A 19,423-nucleotide genomic window follows, 5' to 3' on the forward strand; every position below is an offset into this window, starting at 1 on the left:
TCTATCAGGAACCCTTCTCAATACCCCCTAGTGTCTCTCACTCAGGCAAAGCTGGAACTGCTGACCTTGCACTTTCACTTGCCGGAAAGCGACTCCCAGGGACGAGGTCCAGCCCCGCCCCACCCGCCCCCTCCAACCAGCTACTGAGCTTAGGCCCCGCCCCTCACCCCCCCCACCCCTTCCGGGCCGCAATTCTTCCGCATATCCCCGCCCCTCTCGCGCTTGTCCCCCTATCCAGGGCCCTGCCTGGCCTGGAATTCCCACCCCTGCCCCTACCAAGCACCACCCCCCTACCAGCCAGCTCGCTCCGGCTCGCTCCGGTCCGGGGCCGCCCCCGCCCCGCCCCTGCCGGCCGGGGTTCCCGCACGGCTTGCACTACGACCCCCGCGCGTGTGTGAACATGGCGCTGCGAGCCGTGCGGAGCGTACTGGCTACGGCCTGCAGCTTGCGCGTCACGTCCGCGCCCACCGCACCCTGCCTGCTGCGGCCCTGGGGACTGAGGACGGGTACCGTCCGGACACTGCGCACAGGCTCGGCTCTGCTATCCGGTAAGCGCAGGCGGGCACGTGGGGAGAGCCGGGCTGCTTGGGGCGACGGAGTTGGGCGCCTCCCTCCCCCCGGTCGCTGCTTACCTCGATTCCCCGGTGCTGACCACCTGGGTTAAGCGAGGTGTCCCCTGCCCTCGCTTCTCCTGGGATCCCTAGTCGCGTGGCCGATGCTGCAGCCTTTGTCCTGCGGGTTGGAGAGCCAGGAGGAGGAATCCTGGAGCACACGCGCGGCAGCCGAGTGCAGGCTTGTTCCAGCGGGAGCTCCGGCCGCTCGCTGCTGGAGAACCGTGCAGTCATCGCTAAACTCCTTCGCAACCTTAGGTTATCTCGCGCGCGTGTGTGAATCGTGGGCCCTAAAATTGGAGACATGGTAGGCTTTAGTTTGCTACATGGACTGTCACTGAGAACTCTGTGAAGTAAAACAAAAGCAAGAGCACTTAATAAAATTAAAGCACTGGAGCTAGATTTTTACTAGCGAAAGTGAGCATAACTTTGAATACTCGGCTCTTTCCTAAAAACAGTGAGATAAAGTCTTTTGGACCCTTACGTTATGCTAAAGTCTATACTGAGTTATGGATGTGTTGGGACAGAAATGATGCCTCACATAGACATGCAGTTGAAGTAAGTGGGGGCCCTGCCCACAAATGTCTTGGTCATCTGTGCTACTTTATACTTTAGCACAATTATTGCAGCGGGAAAAGTTTTCTAACTGCGGGCACAAATGCTTGAGATGCTAACTGTACCTCCAAGAACTCGGGCTTCTTTCTTAGCGGTGCATAGGCCTGTGATGGCTGTTGTCTCATTAAGTTCACTGTTTCTAGAAACCTGTTTGGAAGTGGAAGTCTTGATAACATTGATTTGTTACAGCCTGAAACATAAAGATGCTTTTCTCCTGTTGCTAATGTATTCCTTGAGTTCTGCTGGTGACACGTATCAGTAATTACCTATTTGAATACAAAGGGGAAAGCATGTCTCAGAGAAGAAATGAATTTCAAGGTTTTGTTTTTGTTTTTGTTTTTGTTATTCAGTGTGGCGCTACTGCTGGCATTTTGCAGTTTCCAGTTAGCTAGTTAAATATTGTCCAAAACATCAATACCCATGATCTGGTTGAACACCAAGGTTTTTAAGAACAGAGAGAGACCCAAGTTCCCATTTTGATCCTACCTCTAACAAGCTATGTGATCTTGGGCAGAGTCACTTAACTTCTGAGTCTGTTTCCCTCATCAGAAAAATGGAAATGATAATAACCTCTACCACAGAGAGTTGTTGGGAGTATGAAATGAAATAATGTAACCGCTGTACATATAGCCTGACACATAGTTAAGTACTTGGTAAATGTTACTCATTTTTAAATATTATAGAATCAAGTAGGTAAAAATTGGCCAGTATTTGTTACCTGACTAGTGACTGGAATAGTTGTGGTTTTGGGGGTGGGTTGTTTGTTTGTTTTTGGTTTTTTGTTGTTGTTGTTTTTTATTTTTTATTTTTTTTTAAAGATTTTATTTATTTATTTGACAGAGAGAGATCACAAGTAGGCAGAGAGGCAGGCAGAGAGAGAGAGAGAGGAGGAAGCAGGCTCCCCGCTGAGCAGAGAGCCCGATGCGGGACTCGATCCCAGGACCCTGAGATCACGACCTGAGCCGAAGGCAGCGGCTTAACCCACTGAGCCACCCAGGCGCCCCCATGTTGTTGTTGTTTTTTAAAGATTTTATTTATTTATTTGACAGAGATCACAAGTAGGCAGAGAGGCAGGCAGAGAGAGAGAGGAGGAAGCAGGCTCCCTGCCAAGCAGAGAGCCCGATGTGGGGCTCGATCCCAGGACCCTGGGATCATGACCTGAGCCGAAGGCAGAGGCTTTAACCCACTGAGCCACCCAGGCGCTCCTGTTGTTTTTTTAAAGTAAGCTCCATTCTTGCTTACCCCATTCAAGTGCGGCTTGAACTCACGACCCTGAGATCGAGTCACATGCTCACCTACTGAGCCAGCCAGGTGCCCCTTGACTAATGACTCTGAAAGGAGGAAAATGCATACTTTTCATAAATTACTGAAAACGCTTCATTTTGAAGCAAAAAATGATGTTCTTAAAGACTCAGTAAGAAAGTAAAGGTTTTTTTTTGTTTTTTATTTTGAGAGAGAGAGAGTGAGAGAGAGCATGAGCAAGGAGAAGGTCAGAGAGAGAAGCAGACTCCCCGTGGAGCTGGGAGCCCGATGCGGGACTCGATCCCAGAACTCCAGGATCATGACCTGAGCCGAAGGCAGTCGTCCAACCAACCGAGCCAATTATTTACCTAATCTGTCCATTTTTTTCCTATTGGGCTTGAGGGTTAAAGGAGAATTAAACTAATCATTGTCTTTAGCCTAAACAGCTTGACCTTGTAAATAGTCCCCCGGACTTTGAAATTAGTTGGACTTAACATGGATTTACCTTATGATGTTGCTGTCTTTCCTCTAAATTTGTGGTTGCTGAATCGTTAAACTGAGTGTGTGTGAGCAGCTTTACTCCTAGGATTATCTTTAAAATTAGGCAAGATGCCAAGGCCAAAATTGAGACAGTAGTCTCAGAGAAGTCGTATTTATTGTTGTCTGCCCCTAGACTAAAAAAAGTTTTAAAAAACTTTATTTAAAGTTCTCGTAATTTGTATTGTAATCGGCCAGCTCTAGAGTTGTAACAGAGTGGTAGGGAGAACTGACTGTAGCCAAGTACCTATACAGATTATTTTGCTCAGAATCTGCTTAATTAAAACCAAAGAATTACTTCACTCCTTAAACCTCTGAGTGCTTACCGTTTGGTAAGCACTATGTTTGAACTGGGAATACAATTGAAAACGAGATAACCCATGCTTTTGCTTGCCTTGTACTTCATCTCCTTGCTGGGGAGAATGGATAAAAGGGCTATATGAGTAGCTCCTTTAAGTGCTGGGTGTTGTAGGGTCAGGATCTGGGGAGAGTGGTACAGAGTGCTGTGGGAGCCAGCTGGATGGCCTGGGAATCTTGGAGGGCTCCAGAAGGCTTCTGGCAAGAAAGAGCTTTTAAACTTGAAGTAGTCAAGAAAAGGCAGTGTGGGGAGAGAGTTGTAGTTAGAACACAAAGTTAAACTTTATGGAAAGATCAGATTGACCTGAAGCATTTTAGCTATTTGAAGTGGAATGAAGCAAAGCAAGTTCCCTTTGTGAGAGATTTTACAACTTCTTCCAGTGAAGAATATGAAATTAAAGTTTTTTAATTATTAGGAGAAAAAGAAAGCAGTAAGTTACATTTTGCTGTGGATCAGAGCTGTGTAATCAAAGCATTTTTTTTTAAAAAGATTTTATTTATTTATTTGACAGACAGAGATCACAAGCAGGCAGAGAGGCAGGCAGAGAGAGAGAGGAGGAAGCAGGCTCCCCGCTCAGCAGAGAGCCCGATGCGGGGCTGGATCCCAGGACCCTGAGATCATGACCTGAGCAGAAGGCAGAGGCTTTAACCCACTGAGCCACCCAGGCGCTTTAATCAAAGCATTTTAATGCTGTTTTAAGGACAGCTATCTTTGGGGTAAGGTGTATGAGTGAACCAGAAAGGCATATTCTAAAACAGCATTTGAATTGATGAACCATTGTCCTATTAACTTCTGAGGCACTGTTTTTGGAAAAATATTTGGCCTCAAAGTCATACATATATTTAAGAAGATAGTATATGCTTTTTAAAAAATTATTCTTTAAAGCAGGTACTATGAACATTAAATTCTAAATAGCTTTTTTTCACATGTCTTGAACTTTGATCAGTTTTTTTTCCAGGAATCTTTGACTAGTTCGGCCATGTCTTTGAAGAGAAGACGCTCATAAAGCCAAGGGCTAACCTGTCCATTGAAGGCTGAGCAGAGCTTGACTTTCCAGCAGTTAATGCCTTAGCTCTGAGGTGACTGTTGAGTTCTGATCTTACAGTTTGCTTCTTTAAATAAATGATAGTAGCCACTTTCTTCAAGGGCAGGCTTAAATTCAATGAAAATGGAATTTTAGTAACTTAATCAAATTATAGTTTTGGGTCAGTTTCATTCATATAAGATTCCACTTTATAACCAAGTTGCAATGAAACCCTCTTAGGTTAACTCTACCTAAAAAGGTACATTTTTTTTTCTTCAGGTTAAGTAATCTATGCTCATTTATGAGCACTTACAAGCATTATGAGCAAATTTATGCCTCCTCACCCCAGTCTACAGATGGATAGACTACCTTCTGTAAGACAGACCAGTAATAGATGAGTATACATTTGAAGTATGCTCCAAAATAGTTTGTATGAGTGATTTAGACTGATGTTGGAATAACCAAATCTCCAAAAGATACACAAGGCATTCATTCACATCAAGCCATCTTCGCCTAAATGATGGTACTCGTAAGAAGATGTTCCGTCTTTACATGTGGTCTGGTTTTTCCTGGGCAGTGTGTTACTGAAAGGCAGTGTCAGTAAATCAAACACAAATACTGGGAAGGTCTTGCCTTTTGACAGTACTGATATGAAAAGTGCTTTTGAAGAAGTGATACCACTGATTTTCTGAAATATTGGTCTTCTGTTTTAGTGCGTAAATTCACAGACAAGCATGAATGGATAACAACAGAAAATGGTATTGGAACAGTGGGAATCAGCAATTTTGCACAGGTATTGGATTGTCTTGAAATACTTAAAACGGTCTCCTCTTGCCTAAATTGGATTGCTCTACCTTTTTAAAAAAATTGTTTATTCTGCCCCTTGTTATTTTGGGCCCTTTAAAGAACATCAATCAAGTAAACAAGCAAAAGATAAATTAGGGCAGTATACAGTGTTTTAAAAGATTATTAAAAGGTTAACACTTCGAAGTAAATATATCTTATTCAGGAAAGAAATGTGTTTCATGTTGGGGCAGTTAAGGGAGAAAAAAAGAGCAGGCAGAAGGCGTGGAGTGTCGATGGCGTTTGTGGACACTGTGATATGTGCGCGACCCAGGGGATGAAGAGGGAAAACCTAGACTGGCACAGATTAGACAAAGCAAACCATTTATGTAGCCAATTTTTTCTCTTAATTTCGCTATTCCCACTGATCCCATATTGAGAAATTATACAGAAGGAAATGAGAAGCCAGATAGCAAGTATGAGTCCATGATTTTCCATTGGGGTAGGAAGGGAAACTGTAACTGAAAGGAGTATATAGTATTCTTCAGAAGTGTTGGAATCTCAGGTATTGAGCATCATTGACAATTGTATCTTCACTGACCTGTCTGTGTACCTACTGAGGCCCAGTACACGGTACTGTATACAATGCTGTACAAGTGTTGTCTTCCCCTCCTGGAGTTTATCTATGAGGGGAATCACCTACGTGGAAAATGACACACAAAACATTATATGATGGATGACCTAAGTAGTACAGGGGTTGTAACTTACCTGATGGAGAGCTTACTTCTTAACTTGGAATCAAAGTCTTTCAGAGAGTGCAAGGACTATGATGTACAGATCAGTGGAAAGGATTTCAGCAAATACTGCAGGCAAAAGGGCCTACTAAGCAAAACTGTGGAGGTGGAAAAGCACAAGGTGTGTTTGTTTTCAGAGGAGCTAGTATCTGGGGTGAGGGGAATATGGTTTGTGACACTGCTGCTTGTGGGCCAGGCTAGCTGTTCTGCATTTTTTGAAGGGTTGTAAGAAAAACTAAAGATTGTGGCTCCTGGGGTGTAAAATACATACTGTCTGAATTATAGAAGGTTAGCGTTTGTCTTGTTTCTATTCACTGGAAGGTTTAATTTGATTTCTTAAAGGTTTGTGTTTTGTTTCTTTTAGGAAGCTTTGGGAGATGTTGTTTATTGTAGTCTGCCTGAGGTCGGGACAAAACTGAGCAAACAAGGTGAGTATTTTTCTCATCTTGGTATATTATTCATGCCATATGTTTCCTTTATCTTGAATAATAACTTATTTGCACCTAGGACCAGTTAGAGTGCTTTTTACCCAAGTAACAGAAAACTCACCTAAAAGATTACAGTTGGGGTTTATCTCCTTCAAGAAGTCTGGAGATAGGTGGAAACAGGGGATTAGCTCAGTGGTACAGTGGAGGGTCATCAAGGACAGGACCTCTTTTTCATGCTTTTTCTGCATCATGTGTCAGAGGTCACAAAATGGCAGCAAAATCCTCAAGTATGACTTTGTCATATGGCCATATCCAATAGTAGGATGAGAAGGTAAAATTTGTTTTTCTTTGGAGCCAGTAAAGAATCTTTTTCTAAATATCTTGGACAATATTGGCCATGTTTTTTCTACTTAAACTTTCCCCAGTCATTTATCTCATTTGAACTTTTTCTGCTTTCTGGTTCTCATATTATATTAGGTTATATCTTCCTTTTTGAAGGTCTTCTTAGGAACATTTTCCAGTCATAATAAGACCCTTGTGATTAATAATCTTTATCTGTTCATTTTTCTGTGCTCTGGGAATCAGAGATTAGTTGTTCCTTTTTCATAATGTTTTGTACCCACTCTGCTTCTCTCAAGCAAGAGATCCTGATTTGAACATCTCTTTACAGCAAGTGAGCAGCATGAACCTGCTTTCTGTGGTTAAAAAACTTATGTTAACGTAAATATCCCTAAGAAGTACTTTAGACTTTTCTGACAAAGGCTTTTATAAAATTGATGTAAAACTTACATACAGTGAATTCATGAAGTGTATAATCCAATGCGATTAGACAAACACTGTAAACCTTGTCAATTAAAACCCTTCTTGAGACAGCCTGTTCTCTGATTTCTGTCACCATAGGTTAGTTTTGTGTATTATTTTTCTTCATTAAAGGCACCACACAGTTTTTATATTACGTCTGGCTTTTTTGGTTCAATATTATGACATTGAGGTTTATGTTTAGTGATCAGTAATTTTTTCATTGCCGAATATTGTACCATTATGTAACCTTTTCATCTTTTCTCCTGTTGATGAATTTCTGTGTTATTTTAGTTTTTAGCTATTAGAAATAAAGATGCTGTAAACTTTTTTGTAGAAGTGGTTTTTGTAGATGTCTTCATTTCTCTTGGATGGGTGTTTATGTATATGTGTATGTGTGTGGAATTTCTGGCTTGTAGTGTAGTAGTTGTATGTTTAGCTTCGTAGGAAACTGCCAAACAGTTTCCCAAAGTGGCTGTACTATTTTACATTTCACCAGCAATATGAGAATTCTAGGCACTGCATATCCCACTGTGAAATGACAAATTATTCTTGAGCACCCATCCATGTGCTTTGCTACTCATCTTATTTTGTTTGTTTATAATCTCTAGTCAAGCCTTTACCAAATCTATTTGGGTTGTCTTCTTACCATTGATTTTTAAGCATTCTGTATATTTTTTTAATAGTTTTTGATTTTGCCTTATCATTTTCATAACTTTTTTTTATAAGCTTTAATTTTTAACAAGTCCAAGTTATTAATGTTTTTATTTATGTATAGAACATTGCATCTTTTCTAAGAAATCTTTGTCTCCCTGGTTCCCATCCTATATACCCTGGAGCTATGGGATATTTAAAATTTTCAACCTTTTTTGGACACCACACACTGATAGCTCAGTAGAGTTATTTCCAATATTAGATTAGATTAGGTGTTATCTTGAGTAATGTGTCTTTGAAGCAAATACTGCATGAAAGTAAACAAGGATTATAACACAGTGGTTGGTGTTCAGTCTGATTCCCTGATGGAGAAGTTGTAGAGTATGCAGCAGACACACATTATCAGTAAATAGGTGTAGTTTAAAATGAAAAATATGTTACTAAAATCTTAGGGCAGTATAAATTGAGAAAGTTTGACCAGCTGGGGCATATACCAAGTTTGCAAAGGTACTCTCCATGTTTTTTTCTTGAAACTTGTCATAGTTTTTGCTTTCATTTTGGGCCTTATTAAATTCAATGATTCTTAACATTTTCTAGATTCCTTTGGATCTTCTGTGTCAACAGTACTGTAATCCGTAAATACAGAGCTTTAGGGGTGCCTGGGAGGCTCACTGGGTTAAAGCCTCTGCTCAGGTCATGATCCCATGTCCTGGGATCAAGCTCCGCATGGGGCTCCCTGCTCCCGGGGAGCCTGTTTCTCCTATCTGCCTGCCTCTCTGCCTACTTGTGATCTCTGTCTGTTAAGTAAATAAAATCTTTTTTAAAAAGTAAATAAATTAATAAAAAATAAAGAGCTTTATTTCTTTTCAGTCTTTATGCATTTTCTTTTTCTAGCCTTATTGCACAGCCCTGAGCTCAGTATGATGTATAGAAGCCGTGAGGTAGACATTATTGCCTTGGCCTTGTTCCTGATCTTGAGAATTCATTAAGATTTCATCATTTACACATGATAGTTCAACTGGATGCTCATTATCAGAGGAGGAGGTTCCTTTCCATCTAGTTTGCTGACTGTTTTTAATCATTTATGGGTGGTAAATTGTTGAATTTTGTCACATTTGTTTTATCCATCTTACTAATTTCTCATAAGGGTTTTCTCCTTTATTCTGTTAATATGATGAATAAGGTTATTTTAAAATGTTTAATTAGACTTGCCTTCCTGGTAGTTGTGATGTAAAAATTATCTTTAAAAATATACTGCAGGATTTGATTTGCTAATTAATCATTTTTATATTAATATTCATGAGAGATACTGGTCTTTTATAAAGGCTTTGTCAAATTTTGGAATTAGTTATATTGACTTGCTTTTTTTTTATTTATTTGTTAGAGTGAGAGAGCAAAAGAGAGAGAGAGCATACTTGCATAAGCAGGGGGAAGCATCAGGCTTTCTGAGAGAATGTGCAAGATTGGTATTATTTCTTCTTTATTTTTATTTTTTTATTTTTTAAAGATTATTTATTTATTTGACAGAGAGATCACAAGTAGGCAGAGAGGCAGGCAGAGAGAGAGAGGAGGAAGCAGGCTCCCTGCTGAGCAGAGAGCCCGATGCGGGACTTGATCCCAGGACCCTGAGATCATGACCTGAGCCGAAGGCAGAGGCTTAACCCACTGAGCCACCCAGGCGCCCTTATTTCTTCTTTAAATGTTTCATATAATTAACAGTTAAATCTTGAGTCAGATGATTTCTTTCTGGGAAGGTTTTTTTTTTTTTTTTTTTTTTAAAGATTTTACTTATTTATTTGACAGACAGAAATCACAAGTAGATGGAGAGGCAGGCAGAGAGAGAGAGGGAAGCAGGCTCCCTGCTGAGCAGAGAGCCCGATGTGGGACTCGATCCCAGGACTCTGAGATCATGACCTGAGCCGAAGGCAGTGGCTTAACCCACTGAGCCACCCAGGCGCCCCGTCTGGGAAGGTTTTTGATACAAATAAGGCTATTCATATTTTCTACACCATCTTTGGTTTTGTTATGTTTTGGGGGGAATTTTTCCATGGTATATTGTCAGATTTAGTAGTAAAGATGTGGCAATTTGTGTGTTTTCTCTCTTTTTTTAAAAATCAGTCTTGTTAGCTATATATCAATCATACTAATCTTAAGCAAATTTTTACTGGTAATTTTTTTATAGTCCATTTATTTTGTGCTCAAATCCTTGTTTTCTTCCTTCAACTTAGACTGAAGGTGCTCTAATTTTTCTTTAGGTAGAAAATTTAGTAAGTACTCTTTACCCATACTGTAAAATGCTGTCTCCCTTGTGGTGGGTAACAACTAAAATCTAAGTTTAATTCTTTTAGCCTTAGGTGGGACACCAGGTGTGCATGCATGGCTCAGGCATCGTTCAGAGAGACCTGGATAGAGTTTATGCACAGGATTTGTGGCTCTCCCTTATTTAGTCTCTTTCTTTTTGGAATTTCCCACCTCACTTTCCAGTAGTTACAGTGGCCTTAGTTTGTCTTCTGGTTCCTTATGCCAACTAAGACTGAGATTTTCTCTCAGAATTTTGGCTGCCCCAAATGACAGGTTGGTGCCTATCTTCAAGCCAAAGGCCATTTTTCAGGAAAAAAGTCACTATTTTCCCTTTCAAGTATTATCTCCTTCCCATGAAGTGACTGCTTTTGTTCATTTTCTAGTGTCTTTAGAACCCAGGTCACTGATTTTTAAGATGTTCTTTGTAAATGAGGCCTAAAGAATAATTTCCTTCCAAGCACTATTTTAGCTGTATCCCACATACTTGGATAGATGGTATTCTCAGCATCATTCAGTTCAGATCACTCAATGTTGTCCCACAGGTGACTAAGTCTCTTAAATTTTCAGTCTTTTATTTCAATCAAAAGGCTGAAATATGGTTGATTTCAGGTGCTCTTTGTTGACATTCACTGACCCGTCTGTTGTTCTGCCTTCCAGTGAATTTCATTTTAGGTATCACACGTTCCAGTTCTAGGATGTCCTTTTTTTTTTTTTTTTTTTTTTAAGATTTTATGTATTTATTTGACAGAGAGAAATCACAAGTAGATGGAGAGGCAGGCAGAGAGAGAGAAGGAAGCAGATTCCCTGCTGAGCAGAGAGCCCGATCCCTGAGAGGACCCTGAGATCATGACCTGAGCCGAAGGCAGCGGCTTAACCCACTGAGCCACCCAGGCGCCCCTAGGATGTCCATTTTTAAAATTTCCATTTCTTTGCAGGTATTCCCCCATGTGTTCACATGTGATGATCTTTTTAAAGTTATTTTAGGTTCTCTGCTTATTCCATTATGTGGGTCTGTGGTCATTTTGGGATCTGTTGACTACTTTTTCTCAACCATGGCTCCCTTCTTTATAGGATTTCAGCCCTCAATTTCCAGCTACCTTGGCAGAGTCATGTTCCATCCTTTGACCTCTCAAGCAAGCGATACTGGTTTTCTCTGTGTTCTGGTTACACTGTGTGCTTTGAATGGGGCAATGTTGTCAGTACAAATTATATAAATGACGATCACACCCATTTGGGGCTCCTTTTAAGGACCAAAGTACTCCTCCTTTGGTCACTCTTCAGAGCCTTCATATTTGTTTTTTGTTTTATTCAGAGTTTATAATTATTATCTGTAAGAAGGGTGGTCTGATGAGGTACTTCACCAGTACTAGAATTTCCTAAAATTTTCATTTACTTTTTCAGAGCCATGGTACATTGAAAGAAAATTGAGTTTTACTGGGATTCAGTACATCTGGTATTCAGATACATCGCCATTTGTTGTTGACTCTGTCTAAAACAGGTCTACTTTATTGAGAATATTTATACTCTAATCACAGGTGATATGAGCATGACAAAGTCTGTGATTTTTAAAATATATTTGGAATGTTTTGGGGCGCTTGGGTGGCTCAGGTCATGATCTCAGGGTCCTGGGATCAAGCCCTGTGTCAGGCCCCCTGCTCAGGGGGGATTCTGCTTCTGCAACCTGCTCATGCTCTCTCTCGCTATCCCTCTCTCTCACAAATAAATAAGTAAAATCTTTAAAGATATTTAGAATGTTCTGTCATGCCTTTATTAAGGGTGACCACTTCTCCATATTTTATATTTTCAGGTCATTGACTTTTGATATTTTTTAAATTTTCTCAATTCAGATGAGTTTGGTGCTTTGGAAAGTGTGAAAGCTGCTAGTGAACTCTATTCTCCTCTGTCAGGAGAAGTAACTGAAATTAATGAAGCTCTTGCAGAAAATCCAGGACTTGTCAACAAATCTTGTTATGAAGATGGTAAGTTGTTGCTAGAAATTTTTTCATAGGATTATTGCTGCAGTTAACATTTAGAATTTAAAGCGAGCTTTAGCAGATAGTAACTCCATCTTTTTCACTTTTTAATACTAAATAGGGATGTTTTGCTTTAAAAAAGGGAAACACAGAAGCTGAATATGTAAGGTTAGGTTTAGATCTCTGTCAAATAAAGCATTGCCTTATTTTATAGAGTTCTTAGTGTTTCAGGTGGTAGACTTTTTATGAACACTTACAAGTATTTATGTCTTCACACATAAAGGTGTCCAATCATATTGTGTGGTATAGGTGGTAATAGAATAAAACTTTGCCATTTTGTACACGAATTGCCAAATGAAGATTAGCTTGTAGTTCTCTGTTGCCTGTCACCTAGCCCTTCTAACTCTAGTAGTGCTGTCTGCTACCAGCTCCCCTTTACCTCAGCCGTTACAGTGTCGGTGTTCCTTCTGTTAAAGAAAGATATCCCTGGTCTTGTGTGTTTGGATCCCTCAGTGTTGCTGATAGTTAGGACAACTTGAGGTCTTGGTTTTTGTTTTTTTGTTTTTAATTTTTAAAAAGTTAATTCTAGTATTGTTAACATACAGTGTTTATATTAGTTTCAGGTATACAATACAGTGATTCAGCAGTTCTACACTTTACTCATAGCTTATCATGATAAATATAATCTTTTTAATTCCGATGCCACATTTCACCCATCCCTCCACCCACCTTGCCCTGATAATCATCAGTTTGTTCTCTAAACTGAGGAGTCTCTTATTTTTTTTCCTTTGTTTTGTTTCATAAATTCCACATATCATGGGTGCCTGGGTGGCTTAGTCAGTTAAGCATCCAACTCTTGACCTCACCTCAGGTCTTGATTGGGTCATGAGTTCAAGCCCCATGTTGGGCTCCATGCTGGTTGTGGAGCTTACTGTAAAAATTTCACATATGATTAAAATCCTGTGATATTTGTCTTTCTCTGACTTATTTTGCTTAACATTATACTCTTTAGCTCCATCCATGTTATTGAAAATGGCAAGATTTTGTATTTTTCTTTATGGCTGAGTAATAATCCATTCTGTACACATCAACACACATATGCATAACCACATCTTTATCCATTCATCTGCTGATGGACACTTGGGCTGCTTCCATAATGTGGCTAATTGTAAATAATGGTGCAGTAAACATAAGGGCGCATATAGCATTTTGTATTAGCTTTTGGATCCTTTGGATAAATACTCAGTAGTGCAATTACTGGATCGTAGGGTAGCTCTACTTTTAGCTTTTTGAGGCCCCTCCATACTGTCTTCCAGTGGCTGCATCAGTTTGCATTCTCACCAACAATGCATAAAGGTTCCTTTTTCTCTACATTCTAGTCAACACTTGTTTTTTGTTTTATTTTAGCCATTCTAACAGGTGTGAGGTTAAGAGTTCTTAAACTTTTAGAGTAGAATCTATGTACTTGCATTCTTTTCAATTGTGATATGCAAGGATGTTAACTGAATTCTTAAGGCTAAAATATAAAGCTCCTTAAACAAGTAATGAGTGATTTACATAAAGAATACTAGATTAATTATGAGGCTCAAAAATGTCACATTTTGAATGAACTATTACTCTTTAAAAAGGTAATTTGGAATATGATACTTTTTCTCGGTTGCAGGTTGGCTGATCAAGATAGCACTCAGTAATCCCTCAGAACTGGATGAATTAATGAGTGAAGAAGCATATGAGAAATACATAAAATCTATTGAGGAGTGAAAATGGAACCCCTAAATAAACTAGTATGAAACAACTTAATCTAGCATAGTTGTCTTAAATTAGTGGTACACAGAGGATTTTAAAATAGCAACTATTGACAATAACAGTAGAAAAAGAAACTACTTGCAACAATGCTAATGGAAGAAAATACCCCTTAACTTTATAATGACTGCAGAAAAACACAGTATGCCTCTGTTTTGCAACACCATATGATTTTTATGCTCCAGTTATGATATGCAGAATCCTGAAATTATCTGTGGTTAAAAACTAGTTTTAAAAATCATGTAATTGAAGGATGACATTGTTACCTTAAGCCTTAGGGAATACTGTTTAACTTCCTTACATCTATCCCTGGATGGGGATCAAAATACTTAAATAATCTTTCCATTGGAAATAACTGGCAGTAGAGAAAGGTTTGTTAGTTGTTCAGTGTCAGATAAAAACAATACTATCTTAATTTTGCAATATACTGCACTTGCTGGTGCTATTTTTATACAGTGAAGCAACAGCTTTGCAGGAAGATAAATCGTTTAATAATAAAACATTCAACTTCTTCATTAATCATGTTTTTTTGTTTTGCACTTAATATTTCATTTAATGACTCTGCTACTATTTGTGAAAATGCTCATTTTAACAAATGCTGATTTTAACTTATAGAAAGTTACTTTTTTTAAAGGAAATTTAAGCCATAACAATGAAAGTTTCCAAGAAAATGTTTCTTTTTAGTCACAAATCTGGTTTTTCTTAAAAGACCTAATTGCCTGATAGCATTAAGTATCATTTTTTGTCATCTTTAATGTAATCAAAAAAGACACTGAATGGTGGTTTTTGTTTTATTTTGTATTTTTTTTTTTAATACTGCTAAGTGAGAAGACAGAAGAGGAAAACAAGGAAAGGTAAAAGTTTGCTAAGCACAACACATGGCATCCTTAAGAAAATAAACCACATTTAGGTTTCTGTTTTAAGTAATGGGAACAGAAATGGACATAGTGGAACTTATAAGCTCACACATGGACTTAGTGAATATTCTTCACAACTTAAGCAAATTCACAGTGCCTAGTGGTGTTTTTAAGTAGCAAAATAGCGTATTTTCTAAGCCAAGTATACTCCACTGATATTTTGAAGGGGATATTATATATACACACATAACTATAAATATATAAATACACACATACACATAGTAAGAGCAGACATACCTCTTAACGTTTTTCCCAGTTAGTGCAGGAAGAGGGATGTGTTTAGATACTGTCACCTTCTGATCGTGAATAAACTGCAAATGTGAAAACCTAGAGGAAATAGGTAGGTAAATAAATTTTTCCTAGTCCTTAGGAGAAAGAAGCCATCTTTTAATGGCCATGTCACTGCTGAGCTATATCTTTACACCCTTATCAAGAAAGTACCCAAAACAGTTTGGATGACTGTTTCCTTATTTGTATAATTATTCATCAACTTTTAATTATTAAAATTAATTTACTCTGCTTTGGAAATAAAAAAGAATGAGTAACGATTACATAGACTTACTTTTGTTTTGAAGTACTCTCACACATTACCTTCTTTGATGGTTACAGCAATATCCAGAGGTAGGTGGGACAGATCCATAACTACCATCATTTCACAGAAAAGAAAGGGTAGTGGAGAGGATAAGACACTTAAATAGCTGGACATTAAAAATCCATGGTTAGGATTTTCACATTTCCTGTTCCATTCTTTATCAGTTCTTTGCTAATGTTACTATAAAAATACTGAAGTTGGAATAGGGGTGGTAGGGAAGGAGGATCAATGCAAGCAAAAATGGCAATTCCAGCATGAAAGGACATCAGTGATTATCATCTGAAAGAGATGGGCAGTTTATTATTCTCTCATCCTTTCCCAAAGACACACATTTGCTTTGTTAGGATCCCTGTGAGCTTTTTCAAAGAGCCAGTTGGTATGGCAAGTTGGTCTTTTGCTATTTAGAATATAGAACCATTTCAACCCACATTTCTACTATAGTGCTGTCAAAAATAACAGGCGTTGGGGGTGCCTGGGTGGCTCAGTGGGTTAAACCCTCTGCCTTCAACTCAGGTCATGATCTCAGGGTTCTGGGATCAAGCCCCGCCATCAGGCTCTCCACTCAGTGAGGAGCCTGCTTCCCTTCTCTCTCTGCCTGCCTCTCTGCCTACTTGTGATCTCTGTCAGTCAAATAAATAAATAAAATCTTTTAAAAAATAAATAAATAACAGGCATTGAACGGCCTTTCAAATGGTAAATCAGCAGAGAATTTAATTTTTCTTACCTCATATTCCTTTTGAATGGTTTTGGTCTTAACAGTTTAATAAAGGTTTTAGATAACGTTTGCTAATAATTAAAATTCAAGAAATGGAATAGATTACCCTAGAGGTATTTTTATCAGCTTAAAAATTTTATCACCTCCCAGAGTTTAAAGAAATAAATGACATTAAGTTTTAAGAAAGAAACTACTTGGGGCACCTGGGTGGCTCAGTCAGTTGAGCATCTGATTCTTGGGTTCAGCTGGGGTCATGGTTCTGGCATCAGCCTGCATGGGGCTCTGCCCTCATCAGAGAGTCAGCTTGAGGTTCTCACTCTGCCCCTCCCCCTGCTTCTGTGTTCTCTCTAAATATATATATATTTTTTAAGATTTAATTTATTTATTTGAGGGGCGCCTGGGTGGCTCAGTGGGTTAAGCCTCTGCCTTCGGCTCAGGTCATGGTCTCAGTCCTGGGATCGAGCCCCACATCGGGCTCTCTGCTCAGCAGGGAGCCTGCTTCCCCCTCTCTCTCTCTGCCTGCCTCTCTGCCTACTTGTGATCTCTGTCAAATAAATAAATAAATCTTTTAAAAAGAGAAAGATTTTATTGAGAGAGCATGAGTGGAGCAGAGAGGCAGAGGGAAAAGGAGCAGCAGACTCCCTGCAGAGCAGGACCCAGGCGCCCCTAAATAAATATATTTTTTTAATTATGCTAACTGTAACTGTCCTCATTACTGCTTAACAATCATGGCATTCGGGATCCCAGGGTGGCTCAGTCGCTTAAACATCTGCCTTCGGCTCAGGTTATGATCCTAGGGGTCCTGGAATGGAGCCCGGCACTGGGCTCTTTGCTCTGCAGGGAGCCTGATTGCCCATTGGTGCTTGTTTGCTGGCTCTCTGACAAATAAAACTAAAAGCAAAAACAAAGTAGTCATTCTGTTCTTTCAGACCTAATCACACATGCTTTCCTCAGAAATGATCCTCACTTTACAAGGTGATTAAATTCTTTTCCTTGCAAATGGTTTTATTACTCACTACCTATCGCCATCAGTATTTTCCCTTTCTAGGCCAGATTTAGGTTCACAGCAAAATTAAATAGAAAATACAGTTTTCATATATCTCTTGCCTCCATCTTTCTGCTTTTGAAACATTCCTGGGCCAACTCTAGGATTTTATTCTACTAGGGCTTCTCATATCTTGATTCAGTCTAGAATGGCTTTTTGTAATAATAACTGAACAGTTGTCCCTCAACGTTTCTGCTCAGTCATGCTATCTGGTTTTTACCTGCTGAACTTCCAACAGTGATTACCACTAGCCCATTTTAAAGGCCCATTTAGGGGTGCCTGGGTCGCTCAGTGGGTTAAAGCTTTTGCCTTTGGCTCAGGTCATGAACCCAGGGTCTTGGGATCGATCCCCGCATTGGTCTCCCTGCTCAGCGGAGAGCCTACTTCCCTTCCTCTCTCTGCCTGCTTCTCTGCCCTACTTGTGATCTCTGTCAATGGATAATAAAATCTTCCAAAAAAAAAAAAAAAAGTCCATTTAAAAGCAAGGTGTGCAGGCAGTTATTGTTAAGGAAATCAGTTACCACCTTCCAACTTTCCGATGTGCTTAAGGAAAACATGGTTACCGTCAAGTTTAAGAGTCATTTAGTAAAACAGTTTGTTAAAATGTTTGGTATACTTCACAGAAACAGAAAGTAGCTTTAGTGAGTTGGTAACAAAGCCGCCTGCTAGTCAGGTGATTTCAAATTTTGTTTTCAGAAGAAGTGAAGGAGGACCTAGCTGAACTGTCAGTAAAAAAAAATTTTTTAACAGATTTCTGTGTGGAAAGGAGTTTTTAAAAACTTGAGAGACTGCTATAACAAAACCTCTTTCATATGCGTCTTCATATGAACAAGTTACCAGATTATACATGTTTTAAAAGAATAAAATTGGGGCTGAATCTGTCTCATTCTAGCAACATGTGATACATATCCACAGATAAAAGAATTGTGGAGGGGAGAGTAGTGCCACCCATTTCACTGTGGTAACTTCCAGCAACATTAATAACTCTCAACACATGTAATACATTCCTACTATTTGTCAATTTAGGAATAAGTTGTAGGAATAAGGACATTTCTCCATCTGGAAAAACAAGGCACTGCTTTATATTTTAGCCGTAGGGTCTTGAAGTTTCACTTTCAAGTTAGTTTTCTTTTGCACATCAAACTGACACGAGTACTCAGTAAGTCTTGACCATTTGATCATAAATATGTTAGAATAAAGTTCTGTGTAGAAAGTAGAATCTGAATACAATTATGAATTTAAGAAGAAAGAAGAATTTGTTTTAATCAGTTCATATTTTTAAATAGATGTTGATGGGTATCAAACTGTCCTTAGATTTCAGTACTTTTCAAAGAGGGTTGTAACATTTTATTTTTAAGGTTTTACTTAGAGAGGGCGCCTGGGTGGCTCAGTGGGTTAAGCCTCTGCCTTCGGCTCAGGTCATGATCCCAGGGTCCTGGGATCAAGCCCCGCGTCGGGCTCTCTGCTCTGCGGGGAGCCTGCTTCCTCCTCTCTCTCTGCCTGCCTCTCTGCCTACTTGTGATCTCTGTCAGATAAATAAAGAAAAAATCTTTAAAAAAAAAAAAAGATTTTACTTAGAGCACGAGCAGCGGAAGGGGCAGAGGTAGAGAATATCCAAGCAGACTCCCCGCTGAGCAGAGCCCAGTGCAGAGCTCCCTCTCACAACCCACGAGATCAGGACCAAACCCAGATTGGGACGCTTAACTGCCTAAGCCACCCAAGCCCCCAGGGATGTGACACTTCTAAATGCCAACATCTATGATATTTTGCTACCATTTAAATTTATGAACGTTTTATGTTTTAAAAATGTGCAGTGAAGTAATGCAGTTTTGTACAATTGTTCTTAGAAGTATGCAGGCACGGGACGCCTGGGTGGCTCAGTTGGTTGGACGACTGCCTTCGGCTCAGGGCGTGATCCCGGAGTCCCGGGATCGAGTCCCACATCGGGCTCCCAGCTCCATGGGAAGTCTGCTTCGCTCTCTGACCTTCTCCTCGCTCATGCTCTCTCTCACTGTCTCTCTCTCTCAAATAAATAAATAAAAAATCTTTAAAAAAAAAAAAAAAAAGAAGTATGCAGGCATACCATTTCTTCCAGGTTGTGAGATACAAGACCCAAATGTGCATCTTTTCGGTAAAGAAATGACACCTAAAAAAGTCAAATCCAGGGGCGCCTGGGTGGCTCAGTGGTTAAAGCCTCTGCCTTCGGCTCAGGTCATGATCCCAGGGTCCTGGG

At 39.6% G+C, this 19,423-nt stretch overlaps 1 protein-coding gene across 1 annotated transcript; it reads left to right on the plus strand.

Moving 5' to 3' along the window:
* Nucleotides 1–321: 321 nt before the first annotated feature.
* GCSH (glycine cleavage system protein H) lies at nucleotides 322–13,918 on the plus strand. The gene is made up of 5 exons (XM_044255672.1): nucleotides 322–548; nucleotides 5,101–5,180; nucleotides 6,329–6,392; nucleotides 11,993–12,124; nucleotides 13,782–13,918. Exons 1-5 carry the CDS (start codon nucleotides 401–403, stop codon nucleotides 13,877–13,879), a joined length of 522 nt encoding a protein of 173 aa, XP_044111607.1. The 5' UTR covers nucleotides 322–400; the 3' UTR covers nucleotides 13,880–13,918.
* The last annotated feature ends 5,505 nt before the right edge of the window (nucleotides 13,919–19,423 follow it).

This window comes from Neovison vison, chromosome 7 (assembly GCF_020171115.1).
Source record: "Neovison vison isolate M4711 chromosome 7, ASM_NN_V1, whole genome shotgun sequence".
NCBI lineage: Eukaryota > Metazoa > Chordata > Mammalia > Carnivora > Mustelidae > Neogale > Neogale vison.

Bases quoted from the DNA above. Each gene is read 5' to 3' on its own strand.
- GCSH (XM_044255672.1), top strand. From the start codon at position 401: ATGGCGCTGCGAGCCGTGCGGAGCGTACTGGCTACGGCCTGCAGCTTG. The intron at 5,181-6,328 runs GTATTGGATTGT...TGTTTCTTTTAG, and splicing joins GAATCAGCAATTTTGCACAG to GAAGCTTTGGGAGATGTTGT. The intron at 6,393-11,992 runs GTGAGTATTTTT...TTCTCAATTCAG, and splicing joins GACAAAACTGAGCAAACAAG to ATGAGTTTGGTGCTTTGGAA.